The sequence below is a fragment of the Mauremys reevesii genome, linkage group 3, assembly GCF_016161935.1.
Source record: "Mauremys reevesii isolate NIE-2019 linkage group 3, ASM1616193v1, whole genome shotgun sequence".
Classification (NCBI taxonomy): Eukaryota; Metazoa; Chordata; order Testudines; family Geoemydidae; genus Mauremys; species Mauremys reevesii.
This window is the reverse complement of record NC_052625.1, coordinates 67,084,452-67,101,128: the sequence shown is the minus strand read 5'-3', so window position 1 is coordinate 67,101,128 and position 16,677 is coordinate 67,084,452. Positions and strand designations below refer to the sequence as shown.

Here is a 16,677-nt window from a genome sequence, read left to right as displayed (position 1 = left end):
TAATGGGCAAGTGGCAGAGGACCTCTTAGTTATTGCATGCCAGCTGCCAAGGAAAAATGTGCCAGTAAGATGATGTAACCGGGCACATTCACGTCTCACAAGCACCCCCTTGGCTGAGTGCATGTGCCTGCACTCTGTTTGTGATAGGTCTTCAGTGACTCAGCCCTCTGGTTAAGTCACACAGTCTGAATGTGAAATGCAAACAAACCCCTTCCAGGGAAAACAGTCCAACGGGCCTATCCCAGTATCCCATGGTTGGAATATCTCTGTAGCCCTCCCGGGGCTCGGCTCACAATCAATCCAGTAGTCCCCCAATCCTGGTATGGAGGCTTTGCCACTAGGGCTTTCTTCCTGGAGACTCTTCACCCTCTTAAGGCCGCCCTTGGCCCCATACTGTCTTCAGCCTTACCTCAGGGATCCGTCTCACTCTCCCCAGCTTCTGGCAGCACTGCTCTGTCCAAGGTCCTGCAGATCTCTCAGCCAGTTACACACCATCCATGCTCCTCCAGCTCCAGCAAGGAACTCAACTCACTCTTGCCCTGCAGCTTGCCTTATACCAGGGGTTCTCAAACTGGGGACCGGGACCCCCTCAGGGAGGTGCGAGGTTATTACATGGGGGAGTTGTGAGCTGTCAGCCTCCACCCCGAACCCCGCTTTGCCTTCAGCCTTTATAATGGTGTTAAATATACAAAAAAGTGTTTTGAATGTATAAGGGGGTGGGGGGGGTCACACTCAGAGGCTTGCTGTGTGAAAGGGGTCACCAGTACAAAAGTCTGAGAACCCCTGTCTTATACTGACTTGCTGGTTGCTGACACAGCCACTCTAGGCAGCTTGAAGGATCCTCTCCGCTACCCTTTTCTGGGACAGGGTGTGGCAGGGCACAAGACCTTCAGCAGATGGCCTGGTACACTCTGCCACAGATGAATATTACAGAACTTTCCCTGAGAGGAAAGGAAATCCAATTAGGTGGCTTTTCTCTGTGCTAGGCTATACTCTCACTGGCATCTTAAGTCATTAGAAAAGAGGAATTAGTCCAAAACAGGAAGATGTCAAACATTTGTTTTAATAGGGAACAAAGCACTTACATTCACCTCAAAAAAAAAAAAAGAGCAAAAGCTTACATTTATTCTCATTTGTTACAGAAGAATCCACCACAAGTTTAGAATTTATATAAATCTGAACAGTAGCAGCAGGCCAGCACCAAATTTCCCTACCTCAGAGAGCACAAACTTAGGAACACATGTGCTTTCCTGCAGTGGTTGGGGTTTTTTCAAGGCGTACTATTCATTCTAATAGAAAGCCAGGAAATGCTAATACTTGATCAGTATAAGAACAAAAATTATGACTTTATTCACCGTTTCTAAGAATCAGAATAGCTATCTACAAACATAATATTGTAAATTTGGGCCCTATTTTTGCAATGAGCTCTGTGTAGGTGGACCAATGGGTCCCTACATAGGCACAGGGATGTCAGCAGGCAGATCCAGTTCTTTGATTCTGTGATTCTATCCCTGCTCACTGCAAGACTAGGGCCTTATTTTCTAAGAACAGCTTTTAAAGAATGGTTATGCTACCCTTTGGCACTAATATGTTGCAGTGATGAAAGCATTAAAAATGCCTATGACCGCCTGATTCCTACCTCCAACTGCTTTTTGTAAGCACAGCCAAGACTTTTCTATTAAAACATGCCCCCCCCCAAAATCTAAAGTGCCTGAACTATGCAACCAAATGTTAAAGATTCAACTGAACCCCTTAATTTTACAGGGGATGGGAGAGTGAAGCTGCAGAGCCAAGTGAAAGGCTCAGAAATTGGGCACCTCTAGGACAGGGTTGGTATCCGGGGGGAAGAGAGAAAGATTGGGAGGGCAGGGAGGAGATGGTATTTACTGGGCTTGCTCTCCCTCTCTCCACAACTTATTGGAGATTGCTTCCTTGCTCTGAAGGTCCCTTGGCCTCTTAGTGATAGCACCCTCCACAACCACTTGGTCTGCGGCACCTGCCTCACCACAACTCATATCCATGCAGAGGTGCTAGAACTAGGAGTGCTGGGGGTGCTGCAGCACCCCCTGGCTTGAAGTGGTTTCCATCATATACAGAGTTTACGGTTTGGTTCAATGGCTCTGAGCACCCCCACTTTACAAACTGTTCCAGCATCCCTGTCTCCATGTGGTATACGTATAAAATGGGGGAGTGAGGTGGTGTCACTGACACTTCTCCTGGGAAGTGGACAGAGATTGAAGACCACATAATTACTATAAGGCTACTACTGAGGGAACATTGCGGAGCCCAAGCAATCGACACAGCTGACTTGGGTAGGATGTGGACTTACATTTCAGAGACAAATCCCAATCTTCAAAAGACCAAAAACAGATCTTATCTGTTAACTCCGTTTTCAAACTGTGGAGGTGCGGAGGAATATTTGGGAGAGGGGGAGAAGGCAAGTGGCGGAGCTTGAAGAGGAAGTCCCATCTCTACCCCGACGTGCCTCTTTTTGTGTCTGGGTTTGGGGACTACAACCAAAAATTGTAACTCAAAGGGAGGGCTCAGCTCAAAAAGTTTGAAAACTGCTGTGTTAACTCATTGTGACGCCTGGTTTCTATAAAGTGAATCATTAAAATGAGCTTTAATTTTCAAAGGGACACATTCTTTAAGAGCCTAAATAGTTTTAAATTCTTCATTGTTTGAAACACCCTCATCATATTAGCATTATTTATACAGCACCAGCAAGTGGCTAATAATTTAACATTCCGATATAAAGACAGAAAAACCCAAAAGCTTGCCCTCTTCAAATACGTATAATGTTTCTAATGCTTTCTTACCAAATTTTATCATTTTCTATTTGGCAAACATTAACTTGTCTGGTGTTTTTAAGTGGAGTGAAATTTATTATACGAATGTAATAAAGCACCTTTTAAGTTGTTTTTTAACAGATATTTTGGTCCATGTGCCAGCAACAAGCATATTAGCTATTGCTAATTATATGTAGATACCAATCGGCCAGGGAAGAGCGCACAGCACAGACCTTGTCTAGAGAAGACTTCAGTTATTTTCCCACAGTGTTAGACAGTAATAAAGACACACGAACCTTCTCTACATGAGAGGCTATATATTCACAAAGGGGACTTTTAGGTGCCCTGCCCCTTAGAGGAATTCACAGTCCTGAGTCAGGCACCCAGGCTTTCTGTACAGTGCATGGGGAAAGTTAGAATGGGATTCACAGAAGCCAGCCTACTAGCTAGCTTAGGTGGAAATGCTGTGGAGAGTGATGTGGCCTTTGCTAGGGATTCTCAACCTTTTTCTTTCTGACACTACCACAAAACGTTAGAAAAACTCCACGGCCCACTTGTGCCACAATAACTGGTTTTCTGCATATAAAAACCAGAGATGGCATTAGGAGATAGCAAGCAGGGCAGTTGCCTGGAACACCATACCCCGCGTGGTGGGCTCCAGGCCCCATGCTTCAGCCCCTGGCTCTGGCCCCACTTGGTGAACCCCCTGAAAGCTGTTTGTGGCCTCCCAGGGGCTTAAGGGAGTTGAGAGCCTAAATCCCAACTAGAGGAAGACACCTACCTCCACTTCGGATTCACACCTTTCTCCTGGAGTTAGACATCTAAGCCAGGTTAAGTCATTTTTCATGAAAAACCACAAAGGAGCATTACCCCATAGCACAGCAGTTAGAGCCCTCACACAGGATGTGGGAGATCTGGGTTCAAATCTCTACCCTGCCTGATGGGGAGAAGGGACTTGAACTTGGGTCTTCTACCTCCCAGCAGACTGACGTAACCACTAGAATCACTCACACTCTTTCTCTGGCCCCAAGAATATTTCATTATCCACTATAAAGTGGAGCAGCTTCAACAAGAGATTGAAACCAGTGGTTTGGATACTCTCATGGGAGGTGGAAGGACGCAGCAGAATAGAGATTTGACCCCAGGTTTCCCCACATCCTGGGTGAGCATATCCAGCCACAAAAAGTTGGAAACCTCTGGGACTTCACCAGTAGAAACTCAGTCACCTTGGGACTTTAGGGGCCTACAGGGTTAGATGGCAGCTGACCAGTGATTTTGTGAGTGCAAGTGGTGCCTAAATGTTGGACTTGGGTGCCTAGTGTAGCAGTTAGGCATCTAAGTCCCTCTTGTGAACCCAGCCCTAGCACTTCCACCCATACTGCCAGAAGTGGCAATTTTTCCTAAAATTTCCTACTGTAAAAAAAACCCACAATATTTCTAGGTGACATAAAAATAAATGGTTATTGCTGGGAGACAGCAAAAGATTTAAAACAGCAGGCAGCAGCAAACCTAAGTATAAAAGGTCAAATCCTGCCTTCTTCATACTTATGGAAATAAGAGGCCCTCTGCACCAGACCTGCTGACATTCTGTTGTACAGCAGGGGCAGACTGTAGAGAGACCTCTCCACCCCAGGAAGTACCATGGTCTAATACTGCACAGTGGTTCCTTCCACAGCAGTGGATGAAAATAACTATGGGTCCATGACTGCTGATCCACCTATAAAACATGACACCCACCACCTGCCCACAGGTGAGAAAGGGCAGGGGCACAAGGCTTCAGACTATGGGGTGTAAGTAGAAATTTATACTAATGCTCTGGGTCACAAGAAGAGGCTTTCATGCCCCCAATCCCTGCAAAGATCCCCATGTAAAGCCTGGTTTTGTGAAGGAAAATAGGATTGAACCTAAGATTCCAAATACGTTTGTCACATTTCAGCAATTTTAAGGGGGCGAGGGGTGTCAAATTCTGGACCGAAACAGAGCTTATGTTGTTCCTTTAGATAGGCAGCCTAACATGTATGTGCGTTGTTTAGGTTCTTGTTAGCAACAAGCTTCAAAAGCTCCAGTACACCAGATGCTGAAGGTCTCTTTGCAGCGTCTTTTGAGAGCAATTGCTCAATTATGTGTTTCTGTAAAACAAACAAGGTACAGTATATATTAGAGGAAATAAAATACTGAACATGAATAATGAGGAAATAGATGAAATAATGTGTTATGCTGTACCTCTAATGGAAATTTCTTGCCGAACTCCTCTGGAAGTACACAGTCTCTTATTTTGTGCCACTCCTAAAAATGACACCAAATCACTTTTTTTAGTATGATATTTTCACTCACTGCATTTTGAAGCCCTGTGATTGAACCACACAAAGCATGAAAACAAAATAATCAGAAAATGTAGTGACAGGTAGAGAGCGAGTCTTCAAAAGACAACATTTGTCAAAGAAAGTATCTGAAAGCTTTCCATTTGGCTGTAAGGTGTTTTTAAGAATGTTCTGTAGAGCTTTGAGTTTGTTGGCTTTTTCACTTATGAGCCTCAAGGTCCATAAAGACCTTCTTCTGCCTTATTTTTGTCAAATCCCCGGTTTTCACTGTCAATTAAAAAGAAATAGTAGTTCTGCACCACAAACTCCATGGAAAAAATCTACAGGAGAGGACTTAAACTCTGGCCCTGCTGGCATCACTGCTTCTTGTGAGACAAGCAGATGCAAATAGTATTACACACACACACACACACACAGAGAATGCCATTAGAAAAGTTCAAAAACACCTTTAAGTCACTTTTAAATAATCAGTGCTAAGTCACAATGACTGACTTTTTAAACCCAGGTGCCTAAAATTAGGTTCCTAAATACACATTTAGGAACATAAATAGAAGTGGCCTAATTTTCAAAGATGCCGAGCAACCCTCACTCTAAATTAAGTCAATAACAGTGGCAAGGGCTCTGCACTTTTGAAAAATCAGACCATTTCTAGTTAGGTGTTCATATATGGATTTAAGAACTTAATTTCAGGCATAGTTTTCAGGTTTGAAAATTTTAGCGATGCTCCCTGCCCCCAAAAGCTTATAACTGAAGACAAGACATGACCGAGGAAGGTGACCAGCATTGGGGAGGCAGGGGAAAGAGGACAAGAATTACAGCAAAAAGGATAAAGGTAGCATCGGAGATCTAATTTAAAAAAATAATGCTGAAGGCAGAGAAACCTCTGTTTTGATCATCAGACACGTGCCTTTTGACCAACTCCTGTGGTCCTTCCTTGAGCAAAACTCACTGACTTCAAAGGAAGTTTTACCAGAACGAGGGCCGCAAGATAAGGGTACCTCAGAGATTCAGTACAGCACATAACAGACTAGCCATTTCCCTCCTCTCCCCTTCCAACGTAATTTGACCTGTCAGCAAATCCAGCCAAAAAGCATCCCAGACATCAATAGTACAAAGCAGGGTGTGTGGGTTACTAGCTGTAGAGTGCTTCAGTCCCATGCAGGTAAATGCGATATATATTTTACAGGACAGAAGGATAGTTTTGTAGTTAGGCACTGGACTGGGACCTAGCTTCAATTTCTGTCTCTGCCACAGACTTACTGTGTGACTTTGGGCAAGGCCCCAATCCTGAAAAGACTGAAACATGCGTGTAAGTTTATGCACCTCAGTAACACCATACACTTCAGTAAGACTACTCGTGTGCATAAAGTAGAGCTAGTAAAAAAGGTTTTTTGATGCAAAATGTCTTTTTAATTTAAAAAAAAGCAAAAAAAATGTGCAGCAATTTTTAATTGATTTAAAAAAATATTTTTTAAACAAAATGAAAATGTGTTTCAAATAAAAAAAACTTTCATTTTTGAACAAGTGTTTTTTTGTGGGGGGGGTTCTCTCTTACCTTCTCTTTTTTCTCCCCTCCCTTATTCTTGCCCTTTTGGAGGATAAAGGGAGAGAAAAGATAGTGAAAACCAAGAAAAACACCCAAATTAACAAACATTTTCTTGGTTTTTGAATGTTGAAAAATATTCACTTTGACAAAAGCAACCTGTTTTTTCTCCCATGGAAATTTTTTTTTAATTTCCCATTTTAAAAAAATATATATACCCTTTACAACCCAGTCTTAGCATAAAGTTACACACATGGTTAAGTATTTGGAGGATCAGGGTCTTAATCTTGCTGTACTTCAGTTGCACACCCGTAAAATAACACATTTCTTTACATTACAGGGTTCTTGTGAGGACAAATAATGAGACACTCGGATACCATAGTGCTAAGGGCTGCATAAGTATCTCAATTGATATCACTCACTCTCTCTCTCTTCCCCTCTCTGACGAAGATTAAATTTGTTGCACTAGACAGCAGAGCTGTCTGACAGACTAGATAGCAGATGTAGCCAATGATTTTAGTTTATTGTTCATTTACTGTGTGATGTTTGATTAATCAACATCATATATATTCATTGCATGTTAATTAGAGTTAATTTGTAGGCTTATAGAAGTAGAAGATTGGTCAGTATTTAGAGGAATCGAAGTAAGTAGGGCTGAAATGCAAGGCCTACAGGCTGAGGCCTGTAAGATTTTAGCTTACCCATACTAGGCCATCAAGTTAAGAAATGCTGATATAACTAAGTGACCGAAGAATAACCCGATGCCCTAAGATTACGGGAAAGGATGTGCCAGTGGGTGATATTGCAAAAAACAATAAAAGTAGTTTTTTGCTTACAAGATACCCAGTAATCACATTTTGCTAACACATGCCCTAACTGCAGTGTGCATGATGTGCAGAAATGCTAATGAGGTTAATCAGAATTACATTATAAAAGAGGGTGCGTAGATTAGGAAAATTGAGCTCCCTACGGGAAACTCCAGCAGGAACCATCCCTCTACTAATAATCAATCCATGAAAGACCTATGAGACCCTAACACTCGTTAAGGATGTGAGTAGAACTATATTTGTAACTTGTGCATAGGTTCAGAAAGAATTTCTATATGCTTGGGTATTCATAAGTTTCACTGAAACGTTAATAAAACTTGTAAAACAGACTAGATCTTGTACTTGTGAATGTCTGTGTGGTCACTACCCTTGGTCTTTATGTATTCCTAGAGACTCTAAATCTGAAGCAAGTAGCAAAGGTGACTTTCACTCTTAAGATGGAAACTGTAGCTGCCAGAGCCAAATCCACGGTGGTGTAATACCACATCACAAATTCACTTTAAATAAAATGAAAGGCTACACAGAGGGGACAAACAGATAGCAGCACCAAAACACATTGACAAGTGAATGGTGCTAGGGTAATTTTTGTTTTAAATGGTGGGGAACAGCTTTTATTAACAAAAGTAATATGCATATGTGGGTCTCACTGAAGTGAATTTTCAGGAAGGACAAGAATAAAGAGAGGATGAACACCTGATGTACTGGTATAAGGAAGGTATTCCAGACACAAGGGGCAATAAGGAACACTACATCATATACAAGTAATACATCAAATCATATTTTGCCTTATATAGTTTTCTTCTGACCTATTTTTCATTAATAATTTAAGAATACTTACCTTAATTCTTTCACTGCCAGTGGAAAATATCCAAAGAATTTCAAAGAGAATTAATCCTAGTGCAAATATATCCACTTCCTGTCCATATTTGTCTCCAACCTGTGGTGATTACAATAAAAATAGCATATACCAGACATGCCTTTTAGGTCTAAAAATGTATTGTAATTGAAGTGTTTTAATAGAGTCCAAGCTAAAATCCCTATGAAGTCAATGAGAGTTTTGCCTTAGGACTGCATGATTGGGACCACCAGGCCCTCATACAAGTCTTTAAATCTCTGTACCAAATATGCCCCATCTGTGAAATACGGATAATATTTACTGTTAAGTGAAATGAAATATACAGACTTTAAAGCGTCCATATCCCACATACGTAAGATAAGTAACTGATTCCCCCTTACAGATAGAGAATCAGATACAGAGAGATTCTAAGGCCAAGATTTTCAATAATGGATGCCTAAAGTTACCCAAATTCATATTCAGGTACCTAAATTAGTAGCCTGGTTTTCAAAATTGCTGATCACCCACAGCTCCCACTGACCTCAAACTTTGTAATGTAAGACAGTATCGATGAGATAGGATCACCTCATTTCACAACTGATTTATGCAATTTGCTTCAGATTTTCCAGTTTAAAAAAAAAAAAAAATCTATCCTGGTTTACGATTACACCTGGAAATCTTTAGGCAACTGGTTTAGTACTGGAGAAATTAGGACAGGGATGGCTAAATCTGGACTTAAATGCAAGGATAACTATGGAGATACTCATGTCTCCTGATGTCTTACTATTAAACCTGCAGTAACGGTTACCTGTTCTGGGCTCATATATGATCTTGTTCCTTTTTCTGTTGTCCGTAGGTCATCTGTCATTGAAGTTACAAGTCCAAAGTCACCTATTTTTATTTTATCTTCACTAGATATGAATATGTTGTGAGGCTAAAATGGACAATTAAAAGAGTCTCAGTTTCACATTACAAACTTTTAACACCAGAAAAAAAAAAATCAGTCAGTCATAGGGTACTTCAGTGGAAGAGTTGCTAAACATTCAAGGAAATGAATGGGAGTTATGTATCAAAATAAAAACTGTTAAATTAACAATGACATTTTAAACACACTAGTCAAAATTTGAAATCATGACTGCTACAATAACTAATTGTTCTTTCTCATTCTTGCATACAGTTAAGTACTACTATGTTATTCTATAGCAGTGGTTTTCAAACTTTTTTTCTGGTGACCCAGTTGAAGAAAACTGTTGATGCCCAAAACCCAACTGAGTTTGGGATGCGAGAGGGGCTCAGAGCTGGATCAAAGGGTTGGGGTGCGGGGATGAGGTGGGGCCAGGAATGAGAAGTTCAGAGAGTGGGAGGGGGTTCTGGGCTGGGGCAGGGGGTTGGGGTGTAGGAGGGAGTCAGGGCTCTAGGCTGGAGATGAGGGGTTTGAGGGCAGGACGGGGGTCATGGCTCTGGGTTTGGGGAGTCTCGGGGCTGGGGCAGGGGGTTGGGGTGCAGGAGGGGGTCACGGCTCTGGGTTGGGGGTACAGGCTCTGGGGTGGGGCCAGGGATGAGGGGTTTGGGTTGCAGGAAGGGGCCCCAGGTTTGGGGAGCTCAGGGCTGGGGCAGGGGTGTGGGATTACCTCTGGCAGTTCCTGGTCAGTGACGCAGCTGGGGTGCACAGGAAGGCTTCCCGCCTGTCCTGGCTCCGCAGACCACGCTGCACCCCGGAAGCAGCCAGTAGCAGGTCCAGCTCCTAGGCAGAGGCAAGCCAGTGGCTCCACATGGCTCTCGCCCGCAGGCAGCGCCCCCACCCAAGCTCCCATTGGCTAATGGGAGTGTGGAGCCAGTGCTCAGGGTGGGGGCAGCATGCAGAGCCCCATGGTCTCTTAGCCTAAAAGCCGGACCCGCTGCTGGCCGTTTCCGGGGCACAGTGCAGTGTCGGAACAGGTAGGCACTAGCCTGCCTTAGCTGGGCAGCACCGGCAATGGGACTTAACGTCCTGGTCAGTGGTGCTGACCAGAGCCACTAGGGTCACTGGGTGCTGAACAAGGCAATCCAGTGCCTTACATGTTGTGACCCAGTACTGGGTTGGGACCCGAACTTTGAAAAACACTGCTCTATACGGCATTAACTTCAGCACACTAAAATATGATGTGTTATACGTGATTTATTAAAGTTGATTTTGAACTCAAACTTGAAACTTAATATATACTGTGACAAAGTTCCTCTTCTACCTTGGTGGGTCCTCCACTTATTGGTGGGTTTGCTCACCTCAGTGATCTTCCCCTCTGGTGGATCCCACAGTCTGGGTCAACTCCTGTGTCTGATCAGGAGTTGGGAGGTTTGGGGGGAACCTAGGCCCGCCCTCTATTCCGGGTTCCAGCCCAGGGCCCTGTGGACTGCAGCTGTCTATAGTGCCTCCTGTAATAGCTGCATGACAGCTACAACTCCCTGGGCTACTTCCCCATGGCCTCCTCCCAACACCTTCTTTATCCTCACCACAGGACCTTCCTCCTGGTGTCTGCTAACGCTTGTATTCCTCAATCCTCCAGAAGTTCACTCTCAGCTCCTCACACCCCAATCTCACTGACTAACTGGGAGGCTTTTAACTAGTTCCAGCCAGCCCTTGATTGGCTTCAAGTGGCCCAATCAATGTAGCTATCTCCACTGCCTTCTAGAAAGATTTTAATTGGCTCCAGGTGTCTTGATTAACCTGGAGCAACTGCCATTTGATTACCATGGTACTAGGGATTTGGTTAGCCTGGGGCTAACATACCTGTTCCTTACTACTTTACTGTAGCCATCTGGCCTTGCCCCATCACAATACCTAGTATACAGCATTTCACATTCAAAAGCGCTTTGTGATTTTATACCCAATCTTACACACACTGACAGACCCTTATGCTTACATGGAGTCCCACTGAAAACAACAGTTCAACATTTTCTGATCCTCCAAACATCTATTCATTATATCTGCCCATCCACACAAAAATCATCTGTTCTGCTTACCTTGAGGTCTCTGTGAATAAACCCTTTAGAATGAATATACTCCACTCCTGTCACTATTTGTCTAAATTTGATGAGAGACTCAGTCTGGTAATTTTCCTTCCCTCTCCTATCCTCAATCCAGTTACCCAGTGTTCCTTTCTCACAGAATTCCATTTGGATAAAAAGGCAATCACATAGCGAATCTGACCTCGGTCTGTAAGAGTAAAATTAAATCACAGTATTAAAAACAGCACTTCACAATTGTTCCTAAGCAGTTGGCTCAATGGTTTGCTGGTTTCCAACCTTTCATTTTGCTGCAGGCCCCCACAATCGTGGCCAAAAGTCCCTAATTGTTTAGGCTCACTCCAGGTAGGCTTGGGGCACCCAGTGATGGCACTGGAGTCCATCCTAGCTCCCAGCCAGCTGCCTGCCACTGAAGTCAGTTCTACACAGTTAGGCTGACATAAGGCAACTTACCTCGACCTAATTATGCCAGTGTACACACTACAGCTTTGTCCCGCCAATGTAAGTGCCCTACTACACTGACATGACATAACTCCATCTCCACAAGAGGCATAGCACTTATGTCGGTGCAGTTGGGGCAACGCAGCGTCTGCGTTACTTACATCGACTGTTGGCTGTCTTGTCAATTTCACAGCTCCATGCTGGAGCCCCCAGCTCCCTGCTCTCAGCCAGGCTGTGCCCAGAGGCTCCCCGCTCTGGGAGCTGAGAAGCCTGGGGTGGCTGCCCTCAGTTCCCAGCAGGGAGCTGAGAGCCTGGGGGAGGGGGGACAGCTGGGCTCCCAGCTGGTAAGCTACGCAGAGCTTAGATACTTGGCCCTCAGCCCCCCACAATGCCCCTCTTCAGTCGGTGGAAGCACTGCTAGTGAGGACATGCATCACTGACAGAAGGAGGATAGTGTGGACAGTAATTATTGCAGTGGCTGTAAGTCGACCTAACATAGGTTGACTTAGGGCTGTAGTGTAGACGTGCTCTGACTCAGCTCTTCTGCTGAGCTGCCAGTAGGCTCTCCGGCCACAAGGGGGGGCAGAACAGTAGCATGGGACAGGGCATGATCTAGTGAGTGAAACACAGGTTTGAGAATAAATAACTCCTGCATTTTAATCCCAGTGCAAATGCCATCTCCCTCAGTTGCTGAAGATCCTGCCACTGATTTGGCTTCAATATAAGACATCATTCCAAATTAGGCCTAAATGTCAATGTACATATCTGCAACACATACTGTTCACCAAAAAATTGGCAATTCATCAACCAAAAGGAGAGATACATGTACATCTTTCATTAAGCATGCTGCCTGATGTTAAATATTTTTCATGTTCTTTCTTCTTTTATTAGCTGGAAAAAATATAAGTGTAGAGATCTGTAATTCACTCATTTTTTGCCACACAAATCTGCAATAGGGAAAAAATAATCTGATTATTTCAGTTAAAGGGCCACTGATTACACTACAGAATTCATTTTTATTTACCTTGAAAGGCTTGAACTATTCTCAAAATTGAGATAGTCTTTCCCAGTCCAAGAGGTGTAATAGCGTATGATGTTTTCATGCTCAAGTTCTGCTAGTGCTTGTACCTCACGCTGTACTTTACTAAATAAACAAAGAAAAATTCTCATTACGCAACACTGAAGAACTGACACTTCTTAATAAAATGAACAATAAGGTTAATTGAAGACAGGGTATCAAGCAGCAGTAGTAATCTTCAGGATTAAGTATCTCTATTTTGAATAATTTTAAAAGTCAATATTATTATTTAATTTTGAAAGAGAAGCTGAAAATTATTTCTACTATCTGTGTTTCATTTGCCAGGCGGTTCTTGTATTTTGCCTATTGTCTGCTCTATTATCCTGAGCACTCAAGTGTTTGAACCCTGTTCAAAATGTTTTAAATGAGAAGCCCCCTTCCCTTCCCCCCCCCCCCCCCCACAAAACTCAGATTCTTGTACTTAATACCTTATCTGGTCATTAGAACACAACAGATAAGCGAAGCATAGAGTTGATATGATCATGGAGAAATTAAGTATCCTAAGACCCTGATCCTGCAAACACTATAGCATATACCTTTTAATTTGCAAGTAGTTCCTCTACATACACTGAGCTCAGCAAGACTACTCATATGCAAGATCATTTGCAGAGTTGGAGCCTACCTTGATTATTGTAGGGTTGTCGAATGAATTAATTTCAACCTCAGATGGGGCCCAAATGTGACCCTTTATTTGAGGAACACATAGTGCTTATATTCAAAATGTTAAATAGAAATATCTTGAACACTTAGTAATACAATATACCAGGGCCGCCCAGAGAATTCCGGGGGCCCGGGGTCTTCGGCGGCGGGGGGCCCCCGCTCAGGGGCGGCTCTAGACCCCAGCGCGCCAAGCAGGCGCGTGGGGCGGCCCTTTCCCTGGGGGGCGTCTTCCCGCGGCTCCGGAGCCCGGGACGAGCGGACCTGCCGCAGGCATGACTGCGGCGGGTGCCGTGGTCCCGCGGTTCCGGTTGACCTGCCGCAGTCTTGCCTGCGGGAGGTCCAGCCGAGCCGCGGGACGAGCGCCCCCTCTGCAGTCATGCCTGCGGCAGGTCCACTCGTCCCGGGCTCCGGTCGACCTGCCGCAGGCATGCCTGCGGGAGCTCAACCGGAGCCGCGGGAAGACGGGAAACACTCCAGGGCCCCCGGAAAACACTCGTGGGGGCCCCTGCGGGACGCGGGGCCTGGGGCAAATTGCCCCTCTTGCCCCCCCCTCTGGGCGGCCCTGCAATATACTCATTAAAATAGGACACCAAAGCAATTTAGGCTAAAGATTGCTCTGAAACTGCTGTAAATAACATGGAGGAGGATATCCTTAAAACCATTTGTTAAAGAGACACTTACAACTTGTTTTTTAATTGATTATTTAAAATAAATATTACTTGGGATTTTATCAGAAATTAGAATGTCCACAAAAGTTTTTTTATGCTCCCCTGATGAGGTTTATAATGGTCTTTTTTAGCAAGTGACACGATGACAAAGAAACAATTATACTGGTTTTATAAAGAGTGTTGCCGAACGCACAAAGAAAAAATAGGGAGGGCTGAGTTCCCCCACCCAGTGTATAGTCATCTGAATTGCTACTGGTCAGTACAGGGAGTTCAAACATTTTCAGACACAAAAGGTGGTTTTCAAAGTGACTGTCCCTTTAAATGTTCCATAAATCTGTTAGTCTGCTGCTGACAAGTTTTATAAAAGCAGCAATCGCCATTCATAGACTATCTACCAAGTGTTTTGCAGATTCATAGATTCCCAGACCCTAAGGGTACGTCTATACTACCCGCCAGATCAGCAGGTAGTGTTCGATGTATCGGGGATCGATTTATTGTGTCGTGTCTGGACGCAATAAATCGATCCGCTAATCGATGCCCATACTCCACCTTGGCAGGAGGAGTAAGTGGAGTCAATGGGGGAGCCACAGCAATCGACTCGCCACCGTGAGGACGGCCAGATAAGTCGAATTAATATACTTCGACTTCAGCTACGCAAATAGCTCGAACCCCCCCGCTAGTGTAGCCCAGGCCTTAGAGAACACTGTGATAATCTAGTTTGACCTCCTGTATAACACTGGCCACAGAACTTCCCAAAATAATTCCTCTTTGAACAAAATCACAGCTTTTGGAAAAAACATCAAATCTTGATTTAAAGATTACCAGTGATTTAGAATCCACCACAGCTCTTGGTAAATAGTTCCAATGGTAAATTGTTCTTTACGGTTACAAATTTATACTTTATTTCCAGTCTGAACTTGTCTAGTTTCAACTTTTGACCATTGGATCTTGTTATACCTTTGTCTGCTAGACTGAAGAGCCCTTTCTTGGGAACAGAAATTTGTCATGTAGCTCTTTGAGTCTATCACTATAAGGCATATTATCCAATCCTTTAATCATTCCCATGACTCTTCTCTACGCCCGCTCCAATTTATCAACAATCTTCTTGAATTGTGGACATCAGAATTGGACACGATAATCTAGCAGCGGTTGCACCAGTGCCAAACTGTTATATACTCTCCCTCAAAATAACACCCTGTAACCCCTATACTCACCACTTTTGTATGGTTATATATTTTGTACAAAGTATGCTTTGTGAGGTATCATTTGAAAACTCATGACCTACTGAACATTATCATCCTGTTAACACATGTGTATCATCATTGTATATGGAGTTATGAGATTTTGCTATAGGTTTGTTAGGGAAACATTGAGAGTCTGGGAAACGCCTACAGACTAGCCCCTCAGAGGTAACCAAAGAACTATAAACAAAGGACTTGCATGTCATCCCCAGAGATAGTTCAAGCCTTATGTACAAAAAAGGCGTGAGCAAGAAATTTACAATTTACCTGAGAGATACTTCAAATCTCATGTACCCCACAGACTCATTGTCTGTACCCCAAGCAGGGTGGACGGAGAGGGATGTTCCTCAAGGAGAGGAGGAGGGTATAATACAAGAGATAATGGCTTCTTCATTATTTCTTGTAACACTGAGCCAGCAAAGGATAAATAATCAGCAAGCTGGGTGACCTGGAAGCAACCCCTAAGGACATATCAAAAGAGTACTGCTGTGATAAACAGGGCCACTCCTTGTAGATAGTTATTAAAGCCATATTAAGCAGACATATCTTTAACATATCTGTCTGTATTGTTAGAGAATCAAGAGTAGATGCTAAGTGTATTTGTCTGTGTTTACTTATATCTTGTTAGAAATCTAAATGTGGGACTTGTGGTATAATAATGTTATTGTCGTAATCTCTCCTCAAAACTTGTAATTCCACATAGCAATTCACCAGTGAACTTCCTTGATCATCTGAATGGCTAATTGCCTTATGTGAATTAATGCAGCTAGTTTACCTGTGTATGCATAGGAAATAGATGATATTCTTCAAAGCAACAATCTGCACTACCTATTCTTCATGGGGGGAAGGTCCTGATGTGACAATTGCTGTGAGGAGGTTTATTAGCTTGCTAGAGAACTATAAAGAAAATTTCGAGCCTGATCCTTTTTATCTCAGGTCTGCTTAAACTGACAGGGAGAATTTAAGTCATAAGGTTGAGATCTTCCAAATAATGATTTGGAATAACCCCAGAGGTTCTCAGGACAAAAATTTTGGTGGCCTCAGAGTGTGGCCACCAACTCTGGCTGGTGGCCACTCTCACACTTTTTTCCTAAAATACTTAGCTTTAGGAAAAACAAATAAATATGTGCATATACACATCCAAATCATTGTAATTTGTGTTGCTAGCTACTAATTCTGTTGTGAAAAGTGATATTAATAAACAAACAAGTATCACTTTTCACAACAGACTTACTCAGCCCTGGCACGCCTGGGGACAAATTAAGCCATGG

The 16,677-nt window shown here is 43.4% G+C and overlaps 1 protein-coding gene across 4 annotated transcripts in view; it reads right to left on the bottom strand.

Moving 5' to 3' along the window:
• Positions 1-1,272: 1,272 nt before the first annotated feature.
• EIF2AK2 (eukaryotic translation initiation factor 2 alpha kinase 2) overlaps positions 1,273-16,677 on the bottom strand; it is a 47,228-nt gene continuing 31,823 nt past the window's right edge. For 3 of the 4 annotated variants that reach the window (XM_039532249.1, XM_039532252.1, XM_039532250.1), the window contains 7 exons: positions 12,784-12,903; positions 11,316-11,508; positions 9,124-9,249; positions 8,319-8,417; positions 6,666-6,698; positions 5,013-5,075; positions 1,273-4,918 (listed from right to left, as the gene is read on the bottom strand). In XM_039532249.1, the coding sequence (XP_039388183.1) occupies positions 4,799-4,918; positions 5,013-5,075; positions 6,666-6,698; positions 8,319-8,417; positions 9,124-9,249; positions 11,316-11,508; positions 12,784-12,903 (754 nt within the window). In that variant the 3' untranslated portion in view covers positions 1,273-4,798. The remainder of the gene's footprint in view (positions 4,919-5,012; positions 5,076-6,665; positions 6,699-8,318; positions 8,418-9,123; positions 9,250-11,315; positions 11,509-12,783; positions 12,904-16,677) is intronic. The other variant, XM_039532251.1, reaches the window with a different exon arrangement.